Raw genomic sequence first — 12411 nt, 5'->3', positions numbered from 1 at the left:
GTCGCGTTAAACGGGTAAAGGGCATTGTGGGTAACAAGAAGCAGGAGAGGGTTCACACAACCAGTTAGGATTCTCCCTAGGCACTGTGGGAAGGACCACCACTTCCGGTCTTCTGTCGCTAACTCGGGACTGGGGACTGCCCCTCTGCCGCGGTGCCTGGTGGGACGCGAGGCCTGACCTTGCTGCCTAGCAGCCTCTGCCGCGCAACCTACCTTTACCCGTGTCCCTCGACCCTGGCACGTTAGCCAATAAGCGCACCAGACTGATTATGTCACCAGGGTCGGGCCCTCTGCCTGCCGGAGCCAATCAGAATGCTGCAAGGACCAAAACCGGCCAATTATCTTGGCAACTTCGTCGCGGGGCAAAGTCGAAAGAGGGGCGCCCTCTGAAGAGGGGCGGAGGCGACGAGTTAGTGGGCGTTGCAAAGTACTCAGCAAAAACCAATGGTAGGTGAGCACTAGAACCCGCGGCGTAGCGAACCAATAGGCATGGATTCCACGAGTCAATGGTCAGGACGGGGAGGTGTGCCTTAAGCTGCTTGAGAATGGGAGCCAATAAAAAGGGACGCTCCAAAGAAGTGGGTGGAGTTTTCATCCATGGTTCCAATAGTAGGGCCAGGCCCTGAAACTGGTGGGCGGAACCTAGGACACGCTGAACCAATAGGTTAGACGGGGCGGGGCGACGGTGGTGGCGGCGGCAGCAGTGGGTTCGGTTGCGCGTGGCGCACGGGGTGGGAGCGGAGCCCAGGCCGGGAACAGGCGCTGCCGCTAGTGAGAACCGGGGCCAGGAACGGGGCGGGGGTTGGCTGGGGACTGGGTCCAGAGCGCGCGGGCCCTGACCTCCGCCCTCTGACCTTTTCCCTCGCAGGCGACCATGGGGAACGTGTTGGCCGCTAGCTCGCCGCCCGCAGGGCCACCGCCGCCGCCTGCGCCCGCCCTCGTGGGACTGCCGCCGCCTCCTCCCTCTCCTCCGGGCTTTACGCTGCCGCCGCTCGGGGGCGGCCTGGGTGCTGGGGCTGGTGCGGGTAGAGGTTCGGAACGGACCCCCGGGACTGCGGCCGCCAGCGCCGCAGGAACCGCGGATGATGGGGCCTGCGGCTGCCTACCCAACCCGGGCACGTTCGAGGAGTGCCACCGGAAGTGCAAGGGTGAGGGGCGAGGGACCTGGCGGGGGTGTGAAGGCCGGTATCTTGGGGAAACGGGTAGTACATTGAGGCAACCTTGGGAATTGGCACCGACTTTTGGAGTTATTTAACAGCGTTAGGAGTTGACGTTGGGATCGGATGGTGGAACGTTGTACTTGGGGCTTAGAACGATGGGATCAAATGGTGGAACCTCGTGTTGGAATGGCATAGGAGGAGAGAAAAGCTTTAGGGACCTCAGGAGCCCCAGGGATTAGCCAAGCCACCCTCCTCATATGATCAGCAAAGAAACTGAGGCCCAAGGTCACAGTGTCAGCAAGGGTCTTGTGGGTTTGGAACCCCCTAAGCTTCTGCATTCTGGCTTGGAATAATCGTGACAGCAAAAGTGGTGGAGATTTACTGAGTACTGTTCCAGGTTGCAGTGTAGGTTAACTCGTTAAATCTTTGCATTGTTTCTATGTGTTAAGGGTCGTCTTACAGATGACAAGTTTAACATAGATAAAGTAACTTACCTAAAGACACACAGTAGTAGGCGGTGGCACTGGGATTTAAACGCAGGCAAAGGCTCTGGTCTTGGCCCCATCCATTAGGCTATACTGCCATTTTGCTGGTTGGGATACTTTGTGGGATATTCTGCTGTGGGTCCTTGAAGAAGGGAAAGCTAGGATGAGAAGTGTGTGTATGTGTGTGTGAGACAGCATTTCTCTTCTTCAGAGCTGTTTCCTATTCAGATGGAAGGTGTGAAGCTCACAGTCAACAAAGGGTTGAGTAACCATTTCCAGGTGAGCCTTCCTGCCTCCAGAGGTCATCTCAGCCAGCCCCTGCATCTTTGCACACAACCTCCTTACCCCTCCCTAAAGAGCTGGAGTCCTTGGTAATTGAAAAGACTCAGAGACACAGTGCCAGGCTGAGTTCTCAGTGGGGGCCAGTGGTAGTATTTAGGAACCCAGAATCCAGAGATACCTATCCCCAAAAAACATCCAGGTAGAAGTGTAGAGCCAGATATGTAGTCCTACCCCCAGCACATTCTTTCTCTAAGTCTCTAATCTAGTCAGACCACACTTCCAAGTCTATACTCCCTGCCCAGCCCAGAGGTGCCTGTCTTTGCCTCCTGGATAGGGAAGCCCAATAGGCAAATATCCTCTGTCCCAGGCCGGAGAGGAGCTGTGCCGGAGGTGGGCTCAGCTGGGTTTATGGGGGTGTGGCCTACAGCCTCATCCCCACATCCCTCCTTCTTTCAGGTGAACCACACAGTAGCTCTCAGCACAATCGGGGAGTCCAACTACCACTTCGGGGTCACGTATGTGGGGACAAAGCAGCTGAGTCCCACAGAGGTGAGGTTCCTCTTGTCATTTCATTCATTGTGTCGTTCTTCTAACAGATAGGTAGCCAAACAGCAGAAGGCTTTGTCAGTAGCAGGCCAGAGCTGCTGAGGGTGTGTTGTGAGGGGGGACTTGGTCTCTCCAAGGTGCATTGGAACATTCCCTCCTTCTGAACCCCTGCTCTCTGCCCAGTCCTGTGCTGTGGGAGGCTTTGGATGCCAAACTAGGCATTTGGACTTTCTCTAGGGGGCACTGGAGAGCCATGGAAAGATTTGAACTAGGAAGGTCATGGTCAGGTTTATGCCTTAGAAATGTCTTTTAGGATGCAGACTAGGTTAGGGGAGTGGGGGCAAAACTGGAGGCCTGGAAGGAGACTGGGGCAGGACATAGGTGGAGTTGGGAAACTGAGTTAGTTAACTATTTCTATTCAATAAATTATTCAACAAACCTTCATTGTACCCCCATTCTGCGCCCGGCTCTGTGCTGGGGATATAGCAGTTACTGAAACAGCTGTGGGGTTCACAGTCTAGTGGAGAGAGGGGACAGGTCTGTTCCTGGAGAGTAACAGTCCAAGGTGGGCAGGACTGAAATGGAGGAACCCAAAGGCTACGGGAGCCCAGAGGGGAGCCTAATTCGGCCTAGGTGGTCAGGAAGGGCTTCCTGGAAGGGGAGACCTCAGCCTGAAGCTTTCTGATTCTCCGCTTTTTGCCTGGGCCTATCACTTATGTATTTCCATGTGCTAGACCTCTAATCTCTCCCCTTACTCTTTGCTTCACAGGCGTTCCCTGTGTTGGTGGGTGACATGGACAATAGTGGCAGCCTCAACGCTCAGGTCATTCACCAGCTGGGCCCCGGCCTCAGGTCCAAGATGGCCATCCAGGTGAGCAGGAGTTGAGTCGGCTGTTCCACTGGCCACCCTGAGCGCCAGGCTGCCCTCACACCTCTCGTCCTTCCCCACAGACCCAGCAGTCGAAGTTTGTGAACTGGCAGGTAGACGGGGAATACCGGGGTTCTGACTTCACAGCGGCCGTCACCCTGGGGAACCCAGATGTCCTGGTGGGTTCAGGTAAGAGGCACAGAGCTTGGGGGGGTGTCATACTCCAGCCCCAGCTTTGCCAGAAAGTTCAGCCTCTTCTCTGTACCTCCTTCCTACCATCCAGAAAGTGGGCATGGGCAGGAAGGTTTTGGAAACATCAGGCTTCGTGAGTGAGAAAGCAGGTTCAAACCCCGGCTCTGCCACTGGCTTAATTTACAATTGAAGGCAGGTTCCAGCGCCTCTGGGGGGGCCTCAGTTTTCTCTGTAAAGTTGGGCCGCCTTACGGTGTCATTGAGTAGGTCATGTAAGTTTATGTGTGTGAAAAGCTTCATAGGGGGTCAAACTTGTGATGGTGGGTCCCGAGGAAATGAGCTGCTCTTATTCCTTGTGGGGCTCTGGTGTTGTTTGAGAGCACAGAACAGATTCCAGGGTGGCAGGTTCCACGTGCAGCTGGGGAGGAGACAATAGTCTGAGATATGGAAGTTGGCGAGGAAAATTACTGTTTGTGTTGGTTGGGGGCAGGAACTGTTGGACTCTGTCTGTATTTATAGATCCTCCATTGTGTGTGTGTGTGTGTGTGTGTGTGTGTGTGTGTGTGTGATGTTGTTTTGTTATTTATTTTGTTTCTGGGTGTCTGCCTTTGATCTCTCTACATTTACATAATGAGTTTTTAGTGATCGTGTACGTGTATACTCTCTAGGCACAGAAGATAAGGGCCCGAACAAAGGAGAGTTAAATCTGCCCTCTGGGAGCTTCCGTTTTAGTGGAGGCAGGCCCAGGTAAAGCAGAACATAAAGAAATGATGTCGTGCCCTGGCTGGTGTGGCTTGGTTGGTTGGGCATCGGCCCATGCACCAGAAGTTCACCGGTTCAATTCTGGTCAGAGTACCTTCCCGGGTTGCGGTTTGATCTCCGGTGAGGGCTGTTTGGGAGGTGGCCAATCAGTGCTTCACTGTCACATCGATGTTTCTCTCGCTCTCGCTTTTGCTGCCTTCCTCTCTCTAAAAATCAATTTAAAATTCTTTAAAAAAAGAAAAAGAAGAGAGCCATGGACTGAAGGGTTGTGGGTTTGATTCCTAGTTAAGGGCACGCGCCTGGATCGCAGGTTTGACCCCTAGCCCCGGTTGGAGTTGTGCAGGAGGCAGCCAATCAGTGTGTCTCTCTCACATCAGTGTTTCTCTCTCCTTCTCTCCTTACCTGCCTTCCACTCTATCTAAAAACCAATGGAAAAATATGCCAAGAAGATATATGGGAAAAGAGCTCTTCAGCCAGAGGAAATATCAAGCGCAAAGGCACTGGGGCAGGACCGTTTATTGGAACTTCAAGGAAGAGAATGGGTATAATGGATGAAGAAGGAGGGTTAGTGTGAGTGATAGAAGTCAGAGGAGTCAAGGTGCCAATCACAGGAGGCTTTGTGGAAGTTCGGTCTTGACTCAGTGTGTTGGGCCACTGGCGGAGGCATTTGATAGGGACAAGATCTGACTTTGCTTCTGACAGGATCCCTTGTGCTAACATGTGAAGAACAGATACAAAGGGACTCGCAACAGGGGCAGTAGAGGGGATGCGAAGTGGTTGAATCTGTGTACTTCGAAGATAGAGCTGATGGCATTTGCTAGTAGATTGGATATGGGGGATAAACGAGAGGAATCCAGATGGCTCCTGGGCTGAAGCTGGAAGGATGGAGTTGTTGACTCCTGCATTTGCCATCTTGGAGAGCAGGCTCTTGGGCAGTGAGTACTGAGTGTGTTTATGGAGACAGGAAGCCAGAAGCCTTTGGTAGGCTAAGGAACTTCTCGGAGGATGTATTACCTTTTTTGAGCCTCCAAAGGAAGAGGAGGGGCTAGTAGCCCTGGCTGGAGGAGGCCAGCAGCTGAAAAGGGGAGGAGAAGGGAGGGGGAAGGGTCATGTCATAGTCCTGGAGCCAGGGGAAGCTGGGTATGAGAGGCCTCCTAGGTGAATCTTTGTCCATTGGGGGAATGAGGGCCTTGGGCAGGAAGAAACATTGTCTCTCCCTTTCTGACCTCTGAAGGTATTGCCCCCTCTGCTCACACACTCACTACAGTTGGGCCATGTGGGTTTTTCTGACACTTCCTGGAGTGCTATGTTCTTTTCTACCCCAGGACCTTTTCACATGCTGTTGCTACTGCTTAGAATTCTTCTCTGGTTTGGACATGGCTGAATGAGTCTCTGGGCACAAGTCACCCTCACTAAATGACCTCCCGTGACTATAGTGTGCACGTGTTTGTGGTCTCGCCTCATCTTGTTCCATAGTCTTTGTAGCACTTGCCTCTGAAATTGTCTCACTCTTTACCGTCTGTCTGACTTCTACGCTAGGATGTCAGCTCCTTCAGGCTAGGAGCTTACCTGCTTGCTCACCGCTGTATGCCCAGCGCCTGGAACCTTGCTGGGGTCAGAGTAGTTGCTCAGAAAACTGAGCAAAGGCGAGAGCAGTGTGACGGCAGGTCCCACCCTTTCCCTCTGCCCTTTGTCAGACCCGAAGCATGTGCTTTGCATCGTGTCCTTCGTTCAGTCATTCTGGGCACTGGACCCTCTATCATTTCTGTGGGGACAGGTGCTGCCATTGTCCCCATCTCATGGAGGCCCAGAGAGGGGAAGTGGCAAGTCAGACTCCAGAGTCCATGCTCTCTGTGGTATTGGGCAGCCCCCACCCCCACCCCACCCCATCCCCGCCGGCATCGTCCTTTTGTGCTCTCCAGCACTGGCCGCCAGGTCACTGCTGAGCACACAAGTCAATTTACCACCGACAGCTTAGACTCAGGACCCTGGTGGCTGCACCCCCCAGCCTCCGTTTCCTCATCTGTCACAAGGGCACAGTAGCAGTGACCACCTCTCGCTAGGGGGTTCAGTGGGAGCACGTCTTCAGCACCAGGCTCCAGGCCACATGTGTAGGTCGGGCTCACTCTGCATTGTGTCTCTGTGCCACCCCACTGTTTTTATGCCCCCCTCCCATTTTACAGAGGAGAAAACTGGGGCATCGGGGTGAAATCAGTCACCTAGAATTACCCAGTGAGGAAGCAGAGGAGTTGGGATTTGAACCGTGGCCTCATTCAAGGGCCCGTGTTCTTAGCTGGTTCCCTCCCTGTGGCCTTGGCTCACCTGGAGCCGCTGCTCCATTCTGAGCACCTGGTGTGTGCAGCCCTGGGCAGGGTGCTGCTGGGACACAGCAAGGACCGAGACAGCCCTCCTGTCCTCACAGGGCTCCTGGGCTGAGGGAGAGGCGTTTCCCTTGAAACAGATGACCGTACAGTGACTTCGTTACTATTTTGAGAAATCCTTCTCAGGAAAAGTCCAGGTTGCTGTGAGAACTTATAATGGGGGCCCCTGTCTCACCTGGAGTGACAGAGACAGTGTCTGTGAAGTGGCATGTCTGTCCGAGGGAGGCTGAAGACAGGGTAGCACTCAGGAAAGGGCACTGCATGGGGCGGGGGGATGTGTGCAGAAACAGGTCCTGTCTGGCCCGGGCCAAGAACCACCTTCCCTCAGGTGCTGCCCCTACCTGAGCACTTGCCCCTGGTGTCTGCAACTCCTGCCCTAGGTGATTCCCGGGGTGCTCCAGCCAAGCAGGGGAAAGGTCCGGGGGTGGAAACTAAACCTGCCCCTGCCCAGCAGGTTTGGGAGGAGGATCAGGAGACACGACTTCTCTCCCAGGTCCGTGGCTCTGCCCCTTGCCCGAGGCCTGCTCTTTGCTCTCACAGACCTGACCCACTTTCTCACGGGGTCTGGACTCACTGGGTACTTCATGGCTGCTGCAGATCCTGCAGAGTGAATGGCCCCAGATGAGAGCTGCTGGTCTCAACAAAGCCCGGCTAGGGAACTCAGGCCATGGCGGGGCGGGGCTGGCTCGGTGCTGGGTAAGGAGATAGGGATGTGGAAGGGGTGAGATGTTCAAGAGAAGGGAGGTGAATCCTGTGCAGCGAGTTGTGCATCTCTGGAAGAGTGTCCTGGGCCACGGCCGGGGCCCAGGGTATATGCTTGGGGAGCAGAGCGGGGGCTATGGCAGGGAAGGAGCCAGATTCCCTGGGGCGGGGCGCGTGGGGACTGGGAGAGAGACTTCAGCAGTGGAGACCACACTTGATTTGAGTTCCCATAGATTCCTGCGTTCTTGCTGATGCAGGAGTCTGGTGGAAGTGGGTGACCGGGGCGGGTGAGTGCCAGAGTCCTATGGGGATAGTGGCATGCTGGAGAGAAGTAGCCAAATCCACGAGATGTGTGGGTGCAGATATTTAGTTGGCCAGACTAAACAGAGGGAAGGGAACACCGGGCAGGGGGACAGTGTGTGCTGGGGCCCTAGGGGCAGAGAGCACCGTGTGTCCCTGCAGCCTGGAGGCACGTGTGGCCGGCTGGGTTATGGGAAGAGGGAGTGGCTCTATTTGGAAGCTAGGGCAGAGCCACATGGGGAGCCACGGCAGGTTCGGAACAGGGGGAGAACAGGGTTGAGTTTGTGCTTTAGCAGGATCCCTCTGTAAGTTGCTGGGGGAGCAGGGGCAAGGCAGGCCCAGGAGATAAGAGGAGGGATAGTTGGAGAGATGTTCAGGCAGTTGGCAGAGCTGAGAGGCCAGTGAGTTTAATTCCCTTTGTGATTCTAGACATTCACTTTTCCTTCTATGGGCCTCAGTTTCCCTCAGTTGATTGAGTAGGTAGTCCTGGCCAGAGGTGTGCTGGTAATAGTTTAACAGCTGGCTCCAGGGGTTGATCGTTATCATCTGTTTGGAAGAAGAAATGCACATAGTGGCTCGCGTGAGCCCAGAGTGACCAGCTCCAGCCCACTGGGGCCTGCCCGTGGACACTTAGCCTCCCTTAGCCCCCCCTTAGCCCCACTGGCAGCCCTCTCCTAGGTGTGCCACTCACCGATTGTGCCCCTCATTTCTGCCCTGCTCTCTCAGCTAGTCTGCGTCTGTGCGTCTGTTTTTCTTTTTTCTTTCTTTTTTTTGTAATCCTCACCTGAGGACATTTTCGCACTTATCTTCGGATAGAGCAGGAGGGACAAAGGGAGGAAAAGAGAGAGAGAAACATCGATGTGAGAGAGACACATCAAGTGGTCACCACCCACATGACCCCAGTCGAGGCCGGGGACAAACTGCAACCGAGGTACGTGCCCTTGGCAGGAACCGAACCCAGGTCTCTCTGCTCTGTGGGCCAACACTCTAACCGCTGAGCCAGAGTGGCCAAGGCGTGTGCATCTGTTTTTTCTTTGAGAAGCACCAGCATGCTCCATTCTGTCCCTATCTCTGCTCAGTCTTGGTGGGTTTCTCTCCAGAGAATCTTAACATTTATCTTTGCCCTGTTTCTTTTTGTTGTTATTAATCCTCACCTGAGGATATTTTTTCCATTGATTTTTAGAGAGGGAGGGAGGGAGTGGGAGACAGAAACATGAGTATGAGAGAGATACATTTGTTGGTTGCCTTCTCCGTGCTCCCTGGGCCAGGGATTGAACCTGCAACCCGGGTACATGCCCTTTACCAGGAATCAAACCTGTGATCCTTTGGTGGGAGGGCCAGTGCTCTAACCGCTGAGCAGCACCAGCCAGAGCTGCCCTCTCTTCCTCATTCTGCTTCCCTGACTCTCCATAGGCATCTTTTGTCTGTTTCCCTGCCACTCCCTCTGCATCTCCCACCACGTCTCCCCCTGGTTCTTCCCCTCCTACAGGATCACATTTGTGGGGTCTACTCTCCTGGGCTCCAAAGACAGGATGAATGAGTCTCAGCCTAGTGACGGAGAGGCATCTGCTAGCAAACACTCAGGGGGCTTCCGGGCACCTCGAGGGCCAGAGGCTCAGTCCTAGCGATCGCTGAGCGCCGGGCACACACTCTGCTCACAGCTACTTCTTGAGGCTCACTTTCAGAGAAGTGACCCCAGTGGCCCACAGTTACTCTGCTGGCGAGTGGTGGGGCTGCAGTGCCCTCTCGCACCCGGAGGTGTGCTCTCCCTGGCCCTCCCCTCCTGCCTCTCCCAGCGGCAGAGTGGCTCACACACATTTTGTGACCACGGGTGAGTGACAACTCTCTCAGCCTCCTCTGTAAATGGTGGTGATCGAATGCCGGCTACACCGGGGTTGTGCAGACCGGATGAGGTCCCACGGGGTCTGAGAGGCTGACCTCATAGCCCTGTGAACTCTCCATCTAGAAGTGGGTGTGAGGGGCCTGAGGGCAGGTCCTGAGCCTCCGGCAGGGGCCAGCCTTCCAGGCTGCCTGGAGCACGTGTCTGGCCTGACATCCCGGCCGGGCAGAAACTGACTACCAAACCCAGGTAACACCTGCCCTCTCACCCACAGGAATCCTCGTGGCCCACTACCTCCAGAGTATCACGCCGTGTCTGGCCCTGGGCGGAGAGCTGGTCTACCACCGGCGGCCCGGGGAGGAGGGCACTGTCATGTCTCTAGCTGGGAAATACACATGTGAGCCTGGGGCCCAAGGGCAGGAGTGGGGGCTGGGATTCAGACCCCTGCGTCTGAGAAAGGAGGGATCTAGGGGCCTGGATTCCTGGGTCTAAGGAAGAGGGGGACCTGGGTTGCTAAGTCCCCTTGGTAACCTCTCCCCACCCCCCACCCTGCTGTCTTACAGTGAACAACTGGTTGGCGACAGTAACGTTGGGCCAGGCAGGCATGCATGCGACATACTACCACAAAGCCAGTGACCAGGTGAGCTGGTCCAGAGACCGGCTGCGAGGGCGCACCTCAGGCATGGGTTGCCAGGGGCTGTGTGGCCGGGAGTCCAGTCTGGGAAGCTGACTCTGTTGCCCTGGCCCCTCCAGCTGCAGGTAGGCGTGGAGTTTGAGGCCAGCACAAGGATGCAAGACACGAGTGTCTCCTTCGGGTACCAGCTGGACTTGCCCAAGGCCAACCTCCTCTTCAAAGGTACAGGCCTCAGTTTCCCCACATGGCAAACAGACCAGAGGTGACGCGGCTCCGATAGGGTGTAGGCCAAAGGAGATGGTGCTGGGCATCGTGCTGGGATTCTTGAGGGCCTCCAGATCACCTGGGAACGCCTGTTAAGGTGGGAGCCTGGGCCTGAGCTTCGCCCCTACCACGTTCCTCCCCAGCCCGCAGCCCGCTCCCTTGTTTGCACTCGACCCACGTGGAGCCCATCCGCCCCACCCCACTCATCTCACATCAGTGGAAAGGAGGCTCCTGGAGGTGGCACAGTCACTAGCAGGCCCAGAACCTCCTCCCAGGCTGGCTGCCTCCAGTCCTGGTGTCCAGTCTGAAGTCTTTCTTAGACCTCAGTGGCTCTCGGGTTTGGGAGGTATGAAAACCACCCCACAGGCCGCTTTAGTCAGCCTCGGGCAGGGCTGCTACCCACAGAGATGAGGCCCGGGGTTTCTTCGCCTCTGGCCTTGGCCCTTGCTCTGCTAGCAGAGGCCGGGTTGGGGTTGCTGCTCTGCTCCCAGGAAGTGAGGGAGCCTCCCTCCCATGAGGGGATGGCACCAGGCAGGTGCACATCTGTCATCTCTGGCAGACGAGCCCGAAGGACAGTTCAGCCTTTCATCCAGCAGACACTGAGCACCCGCTGTGTCCAGCCTCGTGCCGAGGGCGCTGGGACAAACTGTCCTCAGGGATCACACTAGGAAAGACAGACACATCCCCAGAGAGCAAGGACCTGGGGTGGACAGGACTGGGATAGGGGATCCCCTGGGGTGGCAGAGGGCTCCCTGGAGGGGAGGGCTCACTGAGCTGAGGGGAAACAAGCCGGTTACTCCTAGGGCTGAAGTACTTGGGGTACAGGAAGAGGTTTCTGGGAACAGCATGGTCACAGGTCTGGAAGCCTGCAGACTGGCTGGTGGTGTCTGATGTGGCCTGGAGTACGACTCCACGAGACTGGGAAGCTGGCACACGGCTCTCAGCGCAGCTGTCTGCCCACAGGCTCCGTGGACAGCAACTGGATCGTGGGCGCCTCACTGGAGAAGAAGCTGCCGCCCCTGCCCCTGACGCTGGCCCTCGGGGCCTTCCTGAATCACCGGAAGAACAAGTTCCAGTGCGGCTTTGGCCTCACCATTGGCTGAGCCCCTCCTGGCCCCTGCCTCCCACTCCTTCCCTCCTTGAGATCCCCCTCCCCCTCCCCCTGGCACGGAGAGGAGACCTAAGCGCCCCTCCCTCTTCCTTCCCTCCCTCCTTGGTGGTCAGGGGGGGGCAGCAGAAAGGAGGGGACCCATCGCCCCAGCAGCTGAGGAGGAGTTCTGGAACCACGGGCACCTCAGGATTCGGAGCACCAGGGACTGTGTGCCCAGTGGGCCTGGGGTCAGAAGGGGTTCTGGAATCGAGGGGCACGCCAGATTCTGAGCGCCAGGGGCAGAGGCGGCTAGACAACCTCAGGGAGGTGTTGAGGCGTCTCCACCTTCCAAAGGGCCTTGGCCCCGCCCCAAGGGGCAATAAGAAGAGGAGCATCCCCATCCCCATCTGCCCCCGCCCACTTTCCCATCCACTCCTCGGTATAAATCATGTTTATAAGTTATGGAAGATCTGGGACATTTTACAGAAAAAAAACAAACAAAAAATATACATGAAAAAAAATGAAATCAAAGGCCTGGTTTTCCTACCAGTCTGTTCCCCTTTTTGTTCATTCCATTCAGCCTGATCTTCCCACAGTGGCCAGTAGGGGGTGCCACAGGGCTGGAATTCGGAAGGGTGACCTGGAAAGGGAGTCGTTCCAGGCTTGGAGAAGGGAAGAGCCTTTCCTGGGATCACAGCCTCCCTGGGACATCACAGGCCTTCCCTGTCTGGTAGGGTGCGGTCTTGTGGTCACTGGCTCTAGCTGGACCTGGCCCAGGTCGCTGCAGGGGACTTCACGCCTGCGGAGCTGAAGCAACAGGATGGGGCTATCTTAGTGCCGGGGTGGGAGCTGCAGAGGGTGCTCCAGGAGCTTTCCAGGTTCAACAGAAAAGGGCACCTGCCCTGGC

The 12411-nt window shown here is 56.1% G+C and overlaps 1 protein-coding gene across 1 annotated transcript; it reads left to right on the top strand.

Moving 5' to 3' along the window:
- The first annotated feature begins 695 nt into the window (after positions 1-695).
- TOMM40 (translocase of outer mitochondrial membrane 40) lies at positions 696-12017 on the top strand. Its single transcript, XM_036274792.1, has 10 exons — positions 696-770; positions 868-1147; positions 1856-1923; positions 2383-2475; positions 3242-3343; positions 3424-3529; positions 9791-9913; positions 10080-10156; positions 10270-10372; positions 11378-12017. Exons 2-10 carry the CDS (start codon positions 874-876, stop codon positions 11515-11517), a joined length of 1086 nt encoding a protein of 361 aa, XP_036130685.1. The 5' UTR covers positions 696-770; positions 868-873; the 3' UTR covers positions 11518-12017.
- Positions 12018-12411: the final 394 nt, after the last annotated feature.

Source organism: Molossus molossus, unplaced genomic scaffold (genome assembly GCF_014108415.1).
Source record: "Molossus molossus isolate mMolMol1 unplaced genomic scaffold, mMolMol1.p scaffold_m16_p_21, whole genome shotgun sequence".
Taxonomy (NCBI): domain Eukaryota; kingdom Metazoa; phylum Chordata; class Mammalia; order Chiroptera; family Molossidae; genus Molossus; species Molossus molossus.
Note: the sequence above shows the minus strand (reverse complement) of the source record. Positions and strands in the feature narration are given on the sequence as shown.

Excerpts from the sequence above, each read along its gene's own strand:
- TOMM40 (XM_036274792.1), top strand. The coding sequence starts at position 874 with ATGGGGAACGTGTTGGCCGCTAGCTCGCCGCCCGCAGGGCCACCGCCG. Across the intron at positions 1,924-2,382 it reads GGTTGAGTAACCATTTCCAG|GTGAACCACACAGTAGCTCT; the intron begins GTGAGCCTTCCT and ends TCCTTCTTTCAG. Across the intron at positions 2,476-3,241 it reads AGCAGCTGAGTCCCACAGAG|GCGTTCCCTGTGTTGGTGGG; the intron begins GTGAGGTTCCTC and ends TTTGCTTCACAG.